The sequence below is a fragment of the Equus caballus genome, chromosome 13 (genome assembly GCF_041296265.1).
Source record: "Equus caballus isolate H_3958 breed thoroughbred chromosome 13, TB-T2T, whole genome shotgun sequence".
Lineage (NCBI taxonomy): Eukaryota > Metazoa > Chordata > Mammalia > Perissodactyla > Equidae > Equus > Equus caballus.
This window is the reverse complement of record NC_091696.1, coordinates 41,448,456-41,465,145: the sequence shown is the minus strand read 5'-3', so window position 1 is coordinate 41,465,145 and position 16,690 is coordinate 41,448,456. Positions and strand designations below refer to the sequence as shown.

Genomic DNA, 16,690 nt, shown 5'->3' with positions numbered 1-16,690 from the left:
GTGTTTTATTTCCCACAGTGCCATTTAAGTCTCTGCCCGTGACCACAGGTGCTTCTCTGCTCAGCTTCTTGCTCTCTGGGGCTGTGCCTGAGAACTGGACGGACAGCAGCACCACGAGCAGAACAGGTGAAAAAGGAAGGATTCAAACTGGTTCAGTAACACTCACGTCCTGGCTGTGGTTATGCATGTTGAATTACATTCTCTCGACCTGACGTGCCAGCAAAGGGCAAAACGAAGGCAAGGACGAGAGGGGCTGGTTACCTTGCCGTGCCTGGAGAAGGCCTCCTGCACGAGCTGCTGCAGCTCCTTCCGGGATAATCTGTAGTCTATGTTGCTGATCTGGATGTCAGCACCGTTGGCAAATGGGTCTGGGCAGTCGGCACCAACGCCCGAATTTGCAGTGTTGAAAGCAAGTGGGGATGCTCTGTTTAAAAGGTTTGGAGACATACTCCTGCTTAAAACATACACATGGAGACAATTTCTTAACAACTCTATTGATTTAGTTTATATCACTTAGGCTTTGTTTAAAGCTATACATAGAAATAGCTTTCCACAATACAACCAAACTAACATTTGGTTTTCAAATGTGTTTTTATCTTAAACACACAGTAGTCCCTGCTTATCCGTGGGGGATAAGTTCCAAGACCCCCAGTGGATGCCAAAACCATGGGGAGTACCGAATCCTATACATACTGTGCTTTTTCCCATTCATACATACCTATGATAAAGTTTAATTCATAAATTACGCACAGTAAGAGATTAACAACAATAACTAACAATAAAACAGGACAATTATAACGATATACTGATAACTGAGACAGTGACTAAGTGACCGACAGGCAGGAAGCGTATACAGTGTGGGTATGCTGGACAAAAGGAGAATTCAAATCCCGGGCGGGATGGAGCAAGACGGTGCGAGATTTCATCAGCCTACTCAGAATGGGGAACATTTGAAAACTTATGAATTGTTTATTTCTGGAATTTTCCATTTAATATTTTCAGGCTGTGTCTGACCACGGGTAACTGAAATCTCGGAAAGTGACACCACAGATAAGGGGGACTAGTACGCTGATTTAGACTTACTGTCAAAGGTACTATCGGTTGACGCTTCATTAACAACGAATAAATTCCTTAGTATCAAATACTCTTTCATTGGATCATTTAAGCTAAAGGCAGAAATTACAGGCAGGTCTGATGAACTAATTTTCTGCTTTGGGCATTTATTCTTAGGACATTGGATTGTGACACCAACGTAAGTCATTTAATCTCCCCCAGCGCTGAACAAGCCAGACATTCCTGCTCACGTGCTACAGTCCTTCTCCACGTACGGGAAACTTTCACGGGCATTTTTAGACATAATTTGACAGGTTCAAAGCCACTGCCCATACGAAGCCTTCACCAGCTCTGGAGAACAAGACAACGCCAGAAAGCGCTCACAGGAGGCAACGCGGCCTGATGGCCCCTCTGTCTTCCAAGGCTCCGGAACGACACAGTGTGAGTTTAGAAAGCTTAGACAAGTGTTATATAGGTCATCACAGTGGCTTACAGAGGCCCTGACTTCTCAAACAGCTTCCGAGAATTACCCTGTGAATAAGAATAACCAAGTCACAAAGAAATGGACAAATTCCTAGACTCCTACAATCTCCCCAAACTGAATCAGGAAGAAATGGGGAATCTGAATAGGCCAATCACAAGTAAGGAAATAGAAACGGTAATCAAAAACCTCCCCAAAAACAAGAGTCCAGGACCAGACGGCTTCTCTGGAGAATTCTACCAAACATTCAAAGAAGACTTAATACCTATTCTCCTCAAACTGTTCCAGAAAATTGAGAAAGATGGAGAACTCCCTAACACATTCTATGAAGCCAACATCACTCTGATCCCCAAACCTGACAAGGACAACACAAAGAAGGAGAACTACAGGCCGATATCACTGATGAACATAGATGCAAAAATCCTCAACAAAATTTTGGCAAACCGATTACAGCAATACATCAAAAAGATTATACACCATGATCAAGTGGGATTTATACCAGGGACACAGGGATGGTTCAACATCCGCAAGTCAATCAACGTGATACACTACATCAACAAAATGAAAAACAAAAACCACATGATCATCTCAATAGATGCAGAGAAAGCATTCGACAAGATCCAACACCCATTTATGATAAAAACCCTCAGTAAAATGGGTATAGAAGGAAAGTACCTCAACATAATAAAGGCCATATATGATAGACCCACAGCCAACATCATACTCAATGGACAAAAACTGAAAGCCATCCCTCTGAGGACAGGAACAAGACAAGGGTGCCCACTTTCACCACTCCTATTCAACATAGCACTGGAGGTGCTGGCCAGAGCAATTCGGCAGGAAAAAGAAATAAAAGGAATCCAAATAGGTAACGAAGAAGTAAAACTCTCGTTGTTTGCAGACGACATGATCTTATATATAAAAAACCCCAAAGAATCCACAGAAAAACTATTAGAAATAATCAACAACTACAGCAAAGTAGCAGGGTATAAAATTAACGTGCATAAATCAGTAGCATTTCTATACACTAACAATGAACTAACAGAAAAAGAACTCAAGAACTCAATCCCATTCACAATCGCAACGAAAAGAATAAAATACCTTGGGATAAACTTAACCAAGGAAGTGAAGGATCTATACAAGGAAAACTACAAGACTTTCTTGAAAGAAATTGGCGATGACATAAAGAGATGGAAAGACATTCCTTGCACATGGATTGGAAGAATAAACATAGTTAAAATGTCCATACTACCTAAAGCAATATACAGATTCAATGCTATCCCAATCAGAATCCCAAGAACATTCTTCAGAGAAATTGAACAAACAATCCTAAAATTCATATGGGGCAACAAAAGACCGCGAATTGCTAAAGCAATCCTGAGCAAGAAAAACAAAGCCGGCGGAATCACAATCCCCGATTTCAAAACATACTACAAAGCTACAGTGATCAAAACAGCATGGTACTGGTACAAAAACAGGTCCACAGATCAATGGAACAGAATTGAAAGCCCAGAGATAAAACCACACATCTATGGACAGCTAATCTTCGACAAAGGAGCAGAGGACCTACAATGGAGAAAAGAAAGTCTCTTCAACAAATGGTGCTGGGAAAACTGGACAGCCACATGCAAAAGATTGAAAATTGACCATTCTTTTTCACCACACACCAAAATAAACTCAAAATGGATCAAAGACCTAAAGATTAGGCCTGAGACAATAAGTCTTTTGGAAGAGAATATAGGCAGTACACTCTTTGACATCAGTTTCAAAAGAATCTTTTCGGACACTGTAACTCCTCAGTTGAGGGAAACAATAGAAAGAATAAACAAATGGGACTTCATCAGACTAAAGAGCTTCTTCAAGGCAAGGGAAAACAGGATTGAAACTAAAAAACAGCTCACTAATTGGGAAAAAATATTTACAAGCCACTTATCTGACAAAGGGTTAATCTCCATAATATACAAAGAACTCACACTGCTTAACAACAAAAAAACAAACAACCCGATCAAAAAATGGGCAGAGGACATGAACAGACATTTCTCAAAAGAAGATATGAATATGGCCAATAGACACATGAAAAGATGTTCATCATCGCTAATCATCAGGGAAATACAAATCAAAACTACACTAAGATATCACCTTATACCCGTTAGATTGGCAAAAACATCCAAAACCAAGAGTGACAAATGTTGGAGAGGTTGTGGAGAAAAAGGAACCCTCATACACTGTTGGTGGGAATGCAAACTGGTACAGCCACTATGGAAAACAGTATGGAGATTTCTCAAAAAGTTAAAAATAGAAATACCCTATGACCCAGCCATCCCATTACTGGGTATCTATCCTAAGAACCTGATATCAGAAATATCAAGAGTCCGTTGCACCCCTATGTTCATCGCAGCATTATTTACAATAGCCAAGACGTGGAACCAGCCTACATGCCCAGAAACTGATGATTGGATAAAGAAGATGTGGTATATAGACACAATGGAATACTACTCAGCCAAAAAAAAAAGACAAAATTGGCCCATTCACAACAACGTGGATGGACCTCGAGGGTATTATGTTAAGCGAAATAAGCCAGTCAGAGAAAGACGAACTCTATATGACTCCACTCATAGGTGGAAATTAGTATACTGATAAGGAGACCTGATTGGTGGTTACCAGGGAAAAGGGGGGGTGGGGGGAGGGTACGGAGGGGGAAGTGGTGTACCCACAACATGACTAACAAAAATGTACAACTGAAATCTCACAAGGTTGTAATCTATCATAACATTAATTAAAAAAAAAAAAAAAAGAATAACCAAGTCACATCCAGTTTGGGCTTTTTCCTCAACACGATGAAGTGATGAGGAAATGGTAATGCGCCTCCCATCCTTGGTCAGGACATGCTTCTCTCTCTGACCTCTGCTTGCCAAGAGGGAGAAATGGTGAGAAGCGCTGCCCCTAGGTGTCAGCTGGGATTACCTGAGGAAAGGGGGCAGGCGGAGGAGGGGTGAATAGCTTCCTTTACTTTATGTGCTTCTCCACTGCCTGGATTCCCTTAAACAGACATATTATTGTGATATCCTTTCTACTGCACGGATCCACCCCATAAATCAAGCAGCTGGACTTACCGAGAAGCCCAAGACTGAGGCGCGAGCAGAGGACCGACTTGCCTCGATGCAATCAGCTTGCTAAAAGCCGATGGGTAACTCACTTGGAACGCAGTCTCCTCTTGATCTTTTTTCTCTACAGGAGAACTGCTGACACTTCGGGCACTGAGGCTCTCTTTTCTAACAGAGGGAAAAATCGAAGGTGAACGGTCATTGGTTTTCCTTCACCTTAGAGAAGCAACCACGAGGAAGAGCGATTTCACCTACTTCGGATTGCTTTTGTAAACAGATTCTGCCAGGCCCGAGCTCTTAGGTGTGGGTGCGGTGGCACTCGGGGTTCTGTGAGGAGGTGCCACCAGCCTCGGGGTACCTTGCTGGGGCTCACTGATTCTAACACCAGTCTTCGACTCCAGGCGGCACAGCTCCTTCAGAGAGACAAGTACGGTGGAGTTTAAAATGTAAGTACCCAAGACGTGTCCGACCCCGTCCAGAAAACACTTGACTTTGAGGATCATCGAAAAAGGACACACCGAAAGCCAAGTGGGCATATAAAACACAGCCTATGAAACCTACCATAAACTTCAGAGAGCAAGAGGTCTCAAGATTACCTGTAAACTTTTCACATTTGTGTTTTTGGTGGCAGATCCCGAATTGGCCTGCGACCCTTTTCCAGGCGTGGCTCTGGCACTGGCAGGCTGTTCGCTTGCATCTTTGACGAGGCACAGTTTGGGATTCTTAAGTTTTTTTGGAGACTTCACCTTATCGGTAAGTGCATTGGAACTCTTTGTTTCACAGAGTTCTCTATTTTTTGGAGTGAATGACACAATGATCCTATTACCAAAGACATCCTCATTCTCCATGCGCTTCTGAGCCCGCTCTGCACTATCCTGGTTTATGAAGCGGAGAATTGCACTGCAGCCTGTGATGCTCAGCACTTTCCCACCACAATTATCGGACAGGCGTCGGAGCCTGTTGCTGATGCTCTTGCCATCTTTATTTGCTGGTAGGTTATAAACATAGAGCAGAGTGTGGCACTGCTGATACAGAGGAAAAGGTTACAACAGGTTAACTCAAGGGCGCACGCTCAGTCACCAAGTAAGAATTCCAATGAGCCACCTCCAGACTTAAGTAATGACACTGGAGGGGAGGTAACAGTGATTTAGACAGGAGAAGGTTAACTTATTTAGACTGAAGAACACACAGAAAGAAAAACGTATCTTAAGTTATCACTCTAGTAAATGAGACTGGCAAGATTTAATGTTCTGAATAATCAGGTCTTTTTTTTCTTTTTTTTTGATGAGGATTAGCCCTGTGCTAATGTCTGCTGCCAATCCTCCTCTTTTTGCTGAGGAAGACTGGCCCTGAGCTGACATCTGTGCCCATCTTCCTCTACTTTATATGTGGGACGCCTGCCACAGCATGGCTTGTTGAGCAGTGTGTAGGTCCACACCTGGGATTCGAACTGGCGAACTCTGGGCCGCTGAGGTGGAATGTGCAAACTTAACCACTGCACCACCAGGGCGGCCCCTCTTTTTTTTTTTTTCTTAACCATAAGGAATAAGGATCTCCAAAGCGGGTAATCTCTCACCTAAAACATTACATTCGTCTTAAAGGCCTTCAGGTTAGAAAATGAGTCCCAAACAGAAGCAGAGAGAGGAAACGTAGCCAAAGCCAAAAGACTAAAACCATAATGAAGAACAAAGGTGGATCGGGGGAGCAGCTCCAAAGGCTGAAGTAAGGCCTGTGTGGATGTCACTGTTGGGGCCAGAAGGCTGCAGGCTGTCCTCAGCACGTGTTTAATCTCGGCCTGTTGGGCACTGGAGATGCAGTGGGACAAGCAGCGCCCGTGTTTGAACTGGGAGAGCGGGGTCCCATCTCTGTTCTGCTGCAGTGGAATGGTGTGACTCCCAGCGACCTGCCTCCTTTCTCTAAGTGCTGACCTCCTTCTGCCTAAGATGAGGACGTCGGAGGAGATCATTTCTAAGGGAGCTCTGTAGCTCTCAAGTTATTAGATTATGTTAAACCTGCATTTAACGTATGGGACTGCCCACTCTTCTGCTTCATCCACACTGCAGCTCCTCTCCATTATTACTATTTCTTTAAGTTACACAGATGCCCCCAACAGCTTAAACACAGCTCAGCACGGCAACGAACATTCTTATTCCAAATCAAGGCTATCAGAAAAGCTTACCCTGCTGGAAATATGCTCACGTTCTCCTATCATGGGCTTAACAGGCTACAGGTGTAGCTATAACCACTCCTCCTAACTGTGCGTGTGCACGACAGAAAACATAGGCTCAGAGGCCGCTGGAGCCTAAGGATTAAATGCCTAAAAATGATACAATTACTCCATTGATTTCTCTTCAACCTGTCACACCAGTAGGTGCAAATCATTCTCATATTCTTTACCCATAATACTTGGAAGCAGAAAGAATAATAACTCTTACTCCATTACTTCCATCCACCTGACAAAACATTGCTGGCTTTGGAGACATTGGCAAGGGACTGCTGGTAAGGTAAACCTACAAGTCAATTCTCTATGATATTTTGAAAAAATAAAAGAAGATTCATACTTAACAATTCTCTGTACATGTAAGAGAAGAACTGAAGGTTTCTAAGCCTCGTTTCAAAATCTGGCCAGTCTCCTACAAGGAAAAGCCTCACCTGGGCTTGGAGACCCCTTGTTGAGGGCTGTCTTTAGCCTCCATAACCTAAGGTTGGAATACGGAAAAAGAACGCAAACCCACTTACTGGCATTTTTAGTGGCAACCTGGGGGGTAAGTCGGAAATGAATTCTTCAAATCTGATGAGCTCGTTAGCGTGGTGCAGCAGTGCTTCTGAGGCCTGGTTTTTATGGACCAAGATTATGTGGAAACCATGCCTGTGTCTCAGGTCACTAAGTTCCAAAGCGAAATTGACGTCAGCTGAAAGAAAGGTACACCCCACCCCATCCCCAAACGTTAGAAACACGTGACAGAGACAGACAACTCCACTGACGCCCACTGAGAAGGAAGGAATGGCCGGATTGTATTCCAAGTTGCTTCCCCGTCCCCCCGCCTCCCAGCCATTTAAAAACGGGAGCCTCTCTCGTATCAGAAGAATTAATACAGTAAGACAATTTTACCACTTATTTATATTGAATCCCAAGACACATGCTACTTCCAGAAGTAAATGGAGCAAATATTAATATTTTGGGGAGCCTCAACTTTGGAAATGATCTTAGATTTTTAAAATTAGCAATACTGGGCCTGGGGTAAAAAAACATATATATTACATTTTCTTGAATCAACGTGACCCCACAAGAATCCTTACTCAAGTTTCAAGAAGAAAATACAGAAATCCACGTAGACCCGATTTTTTTCTAAACAGTTCGCAGAGGTAAGTGATGAGAGACATAAATATACCCCATCACTTCAGCCTCTCCGGGGGCACATTTTACTTTAACACGTTTTGGCTTCTGTGATAATACCCAGGCAGTGAGTTGTGCTGAGATCAGCAGACGTCGCTAGACTTACTTGACACGAGAACCACAGTGGCTGGGGCGGTGTGCGTATTTGCAAACCTTCGGAGGCTCTGGCGAAGTTTATCGTCAGCAGCATTCTTCGCAGTAGCATTGATGTGGGCAACGGTTACCTGCATCAATAACAAGGACAAATGAGCAAGAGCTGAGGTTAGAAGATCACGACACCTTCTGCCACATCTTAATGGATAGGCCTTGAGGAAAGAATATTTTGTTTTTTTTTTTGAGGAAGATTGGCCCTGAACTAACATCTGCACCCATCTTCTTCTACTTTATATGTGGGATGCCTGCCACAGCATGGCTTGGCAAGCAGTGTGCAGGTCTGTGCCCAGGATCCGAACTGGTGAACCCTGGGCTGCCGAAGCGGAGTGTACAAACTTAACTGCTGCGCCACCAGGCCGGCCCTGGAAAGAACTCTTTTAATGTTATTATTGCCACTTACGAATGGAAGAAAATTACAACCAGATCTCAGTAATTTCAAATTTGCTTCTCGATACAAATTAACTGGCCCCATGACTACCCCTGCTCTCATCTCTAACCTTCTGCTTTTGCACCTCATCCATCCCCCTTGCAGAAAAAAGGAAGTGAAACTTGAAGTAGTTCAAATTATATTAGCTCTCACTAATAGCTTTTGCCAACAATTTTGGATTGGTAGAGATTTGACAGATGATTACGGTCAGATTTGGGGCTATATTTGATGTCATTTGTCTATGCTATACATTGTCTATGGCTGTCAGGATCTGGGTTAGGGAGTAGGAGAGGAGAGACCCCTGTCCCTAAGGGAGCTAAGATGTGTTTACTCTTGTTATAACGATCAGGCCCACGTGCAACAGTTTCCAAAGCGAGGAAAGGTTTGTTTTGAGAGATGCCTCAACTACCTGCAATACACAATAGGATTTACTAGTTTTGTAAGCAATATAAACATAATTTTAGGCAACAATATGGCATATCAAAGGAATTACTTGTCTAAGTCAGAAGAACTGGGTTTGAATTCCAGCTTAAGAGAACAGACTTTGAGGTCAGACAATTTGGATTGAAATTCTAGTTCATCCACTTACTGGCCATATGATCTTTAAAAAGTTGCTTAATCTCTTGGGGCTTCAGTTGCATTTGTAAATTTCAAATAATAAATCCTGTGACCATTGTTCACAGAGCAATTATGCAAATCAAAGGAAACGATACATATGTAACCGTTAAACTAGTATAGCTCTAGTCACATAGAAATAGCATTATTGAAAGATCAGATATGATTAAATGATTTCTGGAACTTTGGAAATAATCTGCTAATATCCTTCATTTGCAACCTTAGCACAAATGCATATTATTAAACCAATTTTGAATTGGAATTCTTTAAAAAAAAAAATCACATGTGCTTATTCTTCTAACATAACAGATTAAAATTCTTTTTGTTTTTACCTGGCAATTATTCAGCTCTTGAATAACTTCTTTGTTTTCCTTACTGATGTCACACACACAGATGAATTCTGCTTCTCTGTGGCCTTTAAAAAACTTCTCACGGATTCTCTGTACAACAGCAGTAGCTGAACGGCCAGAGGGAACTGAGCAGTTTTCAATATCCCAAAACACCCCAATGGGGGGTAAGTTTTCTAGCACCTGTCCAGCTAGTCCAACTTCCGGTGACCCTTAAGAAATATGAACACTTTCAATTACACATAGTGAAAGAGAAACGGCAAATTACAATAATAGGCAGCTACCTATCGTTCTTAGTGGTAGAAAGACGAAATTATTGATTGAAGTTAAGTTTAAGGACACCAACCTCATTGGTTGACCTAATAAGACAAACAACCCAAGTTGCCATAATATCTCTAAGTGATTATTCCTATTTTTAGGAGAGAACAAATCTAAAGGTCAAGTTACTTTAAGCCCACAATAAACCCACGGCAAAGCACGAGCCATTCTCGTGCTGACCAGCTCTGCCTCTCTGAACACTACACAGAGGTGAATGGACCCTGCAGCCCTGGGGTCTGATTTTCATGCTCTGCCCACATCTGTCCACCTACCAAGAATGAAGAACAGGGAAGAGGCGACGAGGGGTGAAGTTGTTACTGTCTTTGATTTTAAATGATTTTTAACATTGCATTAACATTGGATTTAACAGTTTAAAGAGTGTTGTTGAAAGATAAAATATCACGTTAACTACCTTTTGGGGAAATGATCTTAGGTTTTCATATACAGTTTTTCATCAGCCATTACTAAATCTTTCTAAATACTAGGAACTTCCAGCGAGCAGACAATCACCAAGTGTGATTATGAACCTAAGTTGACACCAAGTTCCCTCCAACACTTATTTCTCCTAATATACTCCCCATTTTACTACCACAGCTTCTGATCTCAAATAGCCTCGGCCCGACATAAAGGGGAAATGACTTCGTGGTCTATGAGAATAAAAAGATTTCTGCCAAAAGAGAGAAATGGAGACTCACATACACAGTAGCTTTAGAACCACAAGGAGTTTTTGAAAGGCAAAGAAATGCAGTGTTAGTATTAGATACTGAAAACTAAATATGCACATTTTATACCATAGTGTCATTTACCAAATTTCGAAGCAGCTTTGCCTAGACTGGTCGCCAATAACAGCGTGGTCTCCTTGCCCGTTCCTTTGGTTCCGCAGCCATTACACAGAGGAATAGTAACAGGTGCACTCTGAGCATTTGGAGGTGGTATATTTGGCCAGACTTTAGCAGCATCAATTATACTATTTCTTGCCGGCTGTTTTAAAATTTTTTTAAAAAAGGAGGAGGTTTCAGATACATCATTTCAGAACCTAGAGATATATACAACAACTGAAAACACATTCTAAGTGTTTCTCCTTTCCACCTGCTAACCTCTGATAAAATGTATTTTCAAATCATCTTTCCCAGAACTATGAGCTATCAATTCATAAATGCACTTGAAGAAGTGACTTGAAATTACCAGGGAAGATATTCACATGGTCAGACCTTTACATTCTGGGGCAACGGAGACCGCAGACACACTTTACGTGAAGGGCATTAGTCTTTACTAGAACACTGGTGTGACTGAGGCCAAGTTTCAAGTTCCCCAAGTTATCACAAAAGGACAACATGCAGTTGCCTACATTACATGAATGGGTCCGTGTATAAGGTGTTAGCTGTAAGTAATCACAACTGTGCTCCAGCCTTTAAAGACAAAACAGAGCCCGAAGCTTGGCTGAACTACGTTCACACGCGGGAAATAGATTTATGACGACAGGTGACTCTAAGGGCATCAACTACATCAATAATTACTCTGCACTTTTTCGAATGGTCTCTCCCATCGCTTCTTTCAGGACCAGCAGGAGTTATGGTGATGGGGAGAAAGCTACATCACGGAAGAATCTCCAACCCCAAGCACAACAAAGCTTTTCCAAGATAGATCCGCTTTAAAAAAGTCATTCCTCAAACCTCAGCTGCACCCAACATAACAAAGAAAAAGATACGAACCTTGTTTAGGCAGTCTTCGCAGTAAAGTGAGCCCTTTAAACAAACCGGAGGTACCACATTTAGGTGCAAAGAGTTGGTGCACAGGTGAGGCGTTAGCTCCGACTGTGAAATGTGCTCTTCCAAATGCCCGGGAGCCCCACTTGTGAAATCAGAACAGGGGAAATAGCCAGCGGAGGGGCAGCCCTGCAGAGCCGGGAGCTGATGCAGCTGGTGCACGTTACCGTGACAGGACTGGAAATGGAGCTTTCCACAACAGGGCAGGTGTTTGCAGGATGAGAGGTTACCTTCTAGACGCATGCTGGGAAAGTCACTGGCAATGCCGGCCAAGTTATTCCTAGCTGAGGCATTCTGGAGTGAAGATGCAGACTGGAAAGCAAGCCCGGACCCTACCTGACACGTGATGGTCCTGCTGCTCTGCGAGTCGAACAGTGCGCCCGTGTGAATCAAGCTACCAGCACCTCCGCCACCGCCGCCACCGCCACCACCAAAACGCATCGGCGAAGTGGAGGGCTCACTAGAGCAATGAGCACAGCAGCTTACTTTGGGGACGGCTGAAAGCTGTATTTTAGGTTGCTGAAGAGAATGAATATCTGGAAGAGGGACTGCTGGGAAAAGCTTAGAGCCAGCATGAAGGGGAGATGGTGCATCCTTTAATTCCACAGCGACTTTCTTGTTCTCCATGTAATCTTTCTGAGGGAGAAAATCACAACACAAGGTAATTGTATGAGGCCAGCGACTTTGGGTTACGTACATCCTACTGCATGCAGAAACGGAAATAAATGGTGTTCAGTCTTGCCTACATCCCTCAATCTTAACCCAACAAACGGAACGGCAGCTAAAACGAGGGGCTCTCTTCAGAGAGGCCTGCGGGAGATGAGCATCGAACAGACCGTTGAAACTAAGACTGTGTCCTTCCTGAGTCTTAAGAGACGGGGGGGGGGGGGGGGGGGGTTGTTTACATCTTCAGTGAGCCGGTTACCCAGCCACGTCTCACTGATCTCCCTTTCTAACTTCCCCTTGCCTCACGGGATCTTCTGAAGACAAAGCAGATGGCACGGAAACAACAGAGTCACAAACAGCATTCCATAAAGAGGGCTTACAGGCCAAGTGCTGTGAGGAAAATATTTAATAGTTCTTGCAGTCAGACCGTAAAGGGGTTTTAGGAAAGTCCTCCAGAGAAGAAGATGCCAAACCCTAAGGATGAGATGAGCCACCCGCCCCAGTGGCCTGTCTGTGGAAAGGTCTTAAAACATGTTCCTGATGACATTTAGCAAACCCTAGGATATCATGTCCTAAAGCCATAATGCCAACAACTATTTTGCAGCCAGTGAAAAGAACTAGAGTAATAAGATAACTATCTAAAAAGACACAAGAGAAATGGTTTGTCATATGCCTCCAACACAGACACATGAGGCTAGTACCTTTCTAAGGCTTATGGTATGGCACTGGTGTCAGAGACCTGGGTTTGAATGTGATACTCAATAGTTTTACGACCCTGAGTAAGTGATTAACCTCCGTGGGCTTCAGTTTCCTCATCCTTCAGTTGGAAAGAACAGAATGTGCTCCGATAGCTGTCAGAAGGACAAAGTGGGATACTGCACATAAAGGACTCAGCAGCGCGCCTGGCCACTGAGAGGGGTCAACTCATCAACAGCCTTTCTTGGCTGACTGCAGAAACTGAGGCTGAAGAGGATGTCCTGATACAGTGACCGCCACACGCTCACCCCTCAGAGCACAGGAGGGGCCGTCTGACTGCTGGGATTGTACTCCTTTTGCCATGATTCTACACTCAGGTGGGAGGGTACGCTCATTTGGGAGAAATCTGGGTTTGCAGTGAGACTTTTCCTAAAAAGGAGGTAACGGCAATGGACTGATGAGCCGACAAGCAGTGTGTTCTGCCCTCTTGGTAATTAGAGTTCAGGCTGGAAATTAATTCACTGGCATTCTGATTTATCTAGATCTGGCTCTTATGGGCAGGGGGACTATAACTTGGTCCCCCTGAATGTACTCGATTCTGGGTGCCACAGACAAAATCGCGTTTCTGGATCTGTAAAGTTGAGAGTGCGATTCTGTACCGTGTGACTCCACGAGGGCCTGACCTGCCATCCCAGGAAGCCCTGCTTGAGCGGCCAACCCTGCTGTCAACTGTCCCTAAAGTCAAACACTTCTGGAACGACCCCAATTACTGATGCCATGCAACAAAGATAACTACATAATGGAAACCAGGAGAAGATGGGGAATTTGATTTCTTTTTTAAGTTATTATTAATACCCTTATAGAAATTCACAGTAAAGTCTCATTTAAATCCTAAGTGCAATAGTAAAAAAAAAAAAATGAAATAGACAAGTGGTAACGATGCATGAAATGAAATCAGAAGTAGTTAAGATCACTATGAAAAGAAAAAGGAAGACGTTACAGGCATATTTAAATACTCAAGAGAAATCTTGAACAGGAAAAGACTGTCAATAAGGTCCTATCAATCTTTCCTTGATTGTAAGACTCAAAACTCAGAAGGCCACAGTAAAATAAAACCTGTTTTGTACTCTCCTCCGATTCTACAAGATGGATTTAATCTTTGGAACATGTGACTTTAATGAGAAACAAATCTTCCCAAAATGTTAACATTAAATATTTCTTCAACCATCTACTGTTCCTTAAGAGTGGATGTAAAGAAGTTAAACTATGCTCTCATTGAGTCAGGAATTATAATACTGTGCTCCAAGCAGTACTAGAAGGAGGGTACAACGGAGAACCCAGTGCAGCCTCCAGAGAGAGAGCCCAGCCCAGGCCAAACGGACCTCTCCTCTATTTGCGTAAGGAATTCGCTATGTCCTTAGCCTTGCACATAGTTACCGTTTGGGGACTAAGTGGCAACGTCTGCTCAGGACGAGAAAAGCAATTAGAGAATTTCCAAAGCCATGGTTTAGCATCGTTATCTCGCTGAAGCCATCCCAGAGTTCTACTGCAGGAGTTCTCACTTCCGGTTCCTTCCATCATACAGCCATACAAAGTGGTTCAACATTCTTTCATCTTTCTTTTCTTTCATTCTTCCACCCTGTTAAGAAGGAGACGTCAATGTCATTTATTTGCGGACATATAAATCTTACAATTTATTAAAATGTGAGACTGCAACTCTATTTATGGTGCAACGGCTCCCAACAAGTCAGATCTTAAGGAACAAAAGTAGAACAGCTATCAAAGCATATTACAGGTCACTAAAACTTCATAAACTTGGTTGGCTGTTTACGCTTGAACTCCAACTGTATCAACCTGATTTTTTTTAGAAAAAATCTATAATCTTCCATCTCTCATGTTCCACAGCTCTTCGGTTTCAAATGAACTCTGGCTGAGCCCTATTTCTTTTCGATAAACAGCCATGCTTGCGAGAAGGAGCCCGACCCCGGACACCTGCGCATCCCTGAGCGGAACCTGTCTGCTTCACTTGGCTGCAGCCAACTTCCTCTGGCCCTGGGCAAATGTTTTCTATAGCTTTTCTTAATTCTGCTCAACTTTCTCTCTCTAAAGACTGTACTTGTGAGAGTCAAAAAGTTAACAGAAGAGAGCATGTCATTTTAGTAAAAGAACAACCACGTCCTCATTACGAATTATGTAAGATTTTGAAATTGATTTAAAAGCAACCTATCCCACTGTGTCTTTGATATGAGTATGGAAGGCCCAAATTAAGTAACCTCTGTGAACTTTGAATTTGATTCTGCTGCAGAACAAATTGAACCAATTTCTTAGTTTACTTATTACGCAAGGGCAATCTGATATCCCACCACAAATCTCAGAGAAATCTCAAGCCACAGATGAGCTGTGTCTACTCCAGTGCTACAACACTCTTACAAGTCTTAAACGGTACAATAAAAGCAGATCAAATCAATAACAGCCATTTGGCCTGGAGGCAGACTGCCAATGGCAAGGACAACTGAACCTCATTTCCAGTCCTCGCCATCAGCCCCCAACAACCACCTATTACCTACAGGGGCCATTTTAAGGTTATTAATTTTTCTTGCAGAAAAGAATTTCTTTTAGCTATGTCTCTTGTAAGACGCTCTTTTCAAGGGATTTTAACATCCACATATTAGGGTGAGGGGAGAGACACCTATACAAGCACTCTATCTCAGGTCCTGGAGAACTGATCACATACAGCACAGACAGACGAACCATGCCTACCAGCCAAAACCAGCCCACTGCTTGTGTTTAAATGGCCTTCAACTACGAATGTACTCTACGTTTTTAAATTCTTGGGAAAAAATCAAAAGAAGAATATTTTGTGTACAAAATTATTCAAATTTCAGTGTCTAGAAATAGTTTTATTGAGACACAGCCACACTCAAACATGTAAGTATTGTCTATGGCTATCTTGGCAGTAAAACTGCAGAGCTGAGTATTTTCAAGAGACTGTATGGCCCACAAAGCCCCCAAATATTTACTACTTGGCCCTTCCGTCAAAGCTACAAGACTTCATTAAGTTTCGGTTTCTTCCGCTGTAAAGTGTGCCTTATTCCTACCCTGTCCACCTCACAGAATTACTGAGGGGGAAAAAAATTAGATAAAGGTTCCCACCATCTGTTTCTTTTCACCATTGTATCACTTGTGCCAAGCACAGGGCCTGCTACATAGTATATACTAAGTAAATATTTGCTGAATGAGGGAATGAACCAAGCAGCTGTTTATCTACTATACAGAGTCAGGAGTTAATGTGGAGACAGAGCTGGAGTTAACTGCCACAATGATAGTAAATTATGATACTTGTTTTTCCTATTAAATACAGGTCTTACATCCCCCAACAACCTCCTCTCTAGATCGTAAGAACCTGTGATGTCCACACTATACCGAACTTCAACGTGCTCGCTCAGATCTCTCCAAGGCCAATTCCAAAAGTGAGCATATGTAGAGTATAATATAGTTTACAAAACACTTTTTTAACATTATTTATTTCTTCTGTAAGGGAGGAAGAAATATTCCTCTACTCTAGGTTCTTCTGCCTGGCCTACGAATTAAACTGACCTGAGACAGAGTAGCAGGAGAAAATCAAACAAGTTTAATAACAGGTATACCTGGAAGAAACCCAGGAAAA

General features: G+C 42.8%; 1 protein-coding gene across 19 annotated transcripts in view; it reads right to left on the bottom strand.

Annotated features, from left to right (window-relative positions):
* The window catches only part of MARF1 (meiosis regulator and mRNA stability factor 1), a 43,384-nt gene that overhangs the window by 24,535 nt on the left and 2,159 nt on the right, over positions 1-16,690 (bottom strand). For 2 of the 19 annotated variants that reach the window (XM_005598889.4, XM_070232244.1), the window contains exons 2-11: positions 14,461-14,662; positions 11,608-12,297; positions 10,702-10,876; positions 9,563-9,789; positions 8,142-8,259; positions 7,378-7,550; positions 5,235-5,663; positions 4,894-5,051; positions 4,648-4,806; positions 262-454 (exon numbers count right to left, since the gene is read on the bottom strand). In XM_005598889.4, coding sequence (XP_005598946.2) covers positions 262-454; positions 4,648-4,806; positions 4,894-5,051; positions 5,235-5,663; positions 7,378-7,550; positions 8,142-8,259; positions 9,563-9,789; positions 10,702-10,876; positions 11,608-12,297; positions 14,461-14,604 — 2,466 coding nt within the window. In that variant the 5' untranslated portion in view covers positions 14,605-14,662. The remainder of the gene's footprint in view (positions 1-261; positions 455-4,647; positions 4,807-4,893; positions 5,052-5,234; positions 5,664-7,377; positions 7,551-8,141; positions 8,260-9,562; positions 9,790-10,701; positions 10,877-11,607; positions 12,298-14,460; positions 14,663-16,690) is intronic. The other 17 variants (XM_001489539.6, XM_070232248.1, XM_005598890.4 and 14 more) reach the window with 16 other exon arrangements.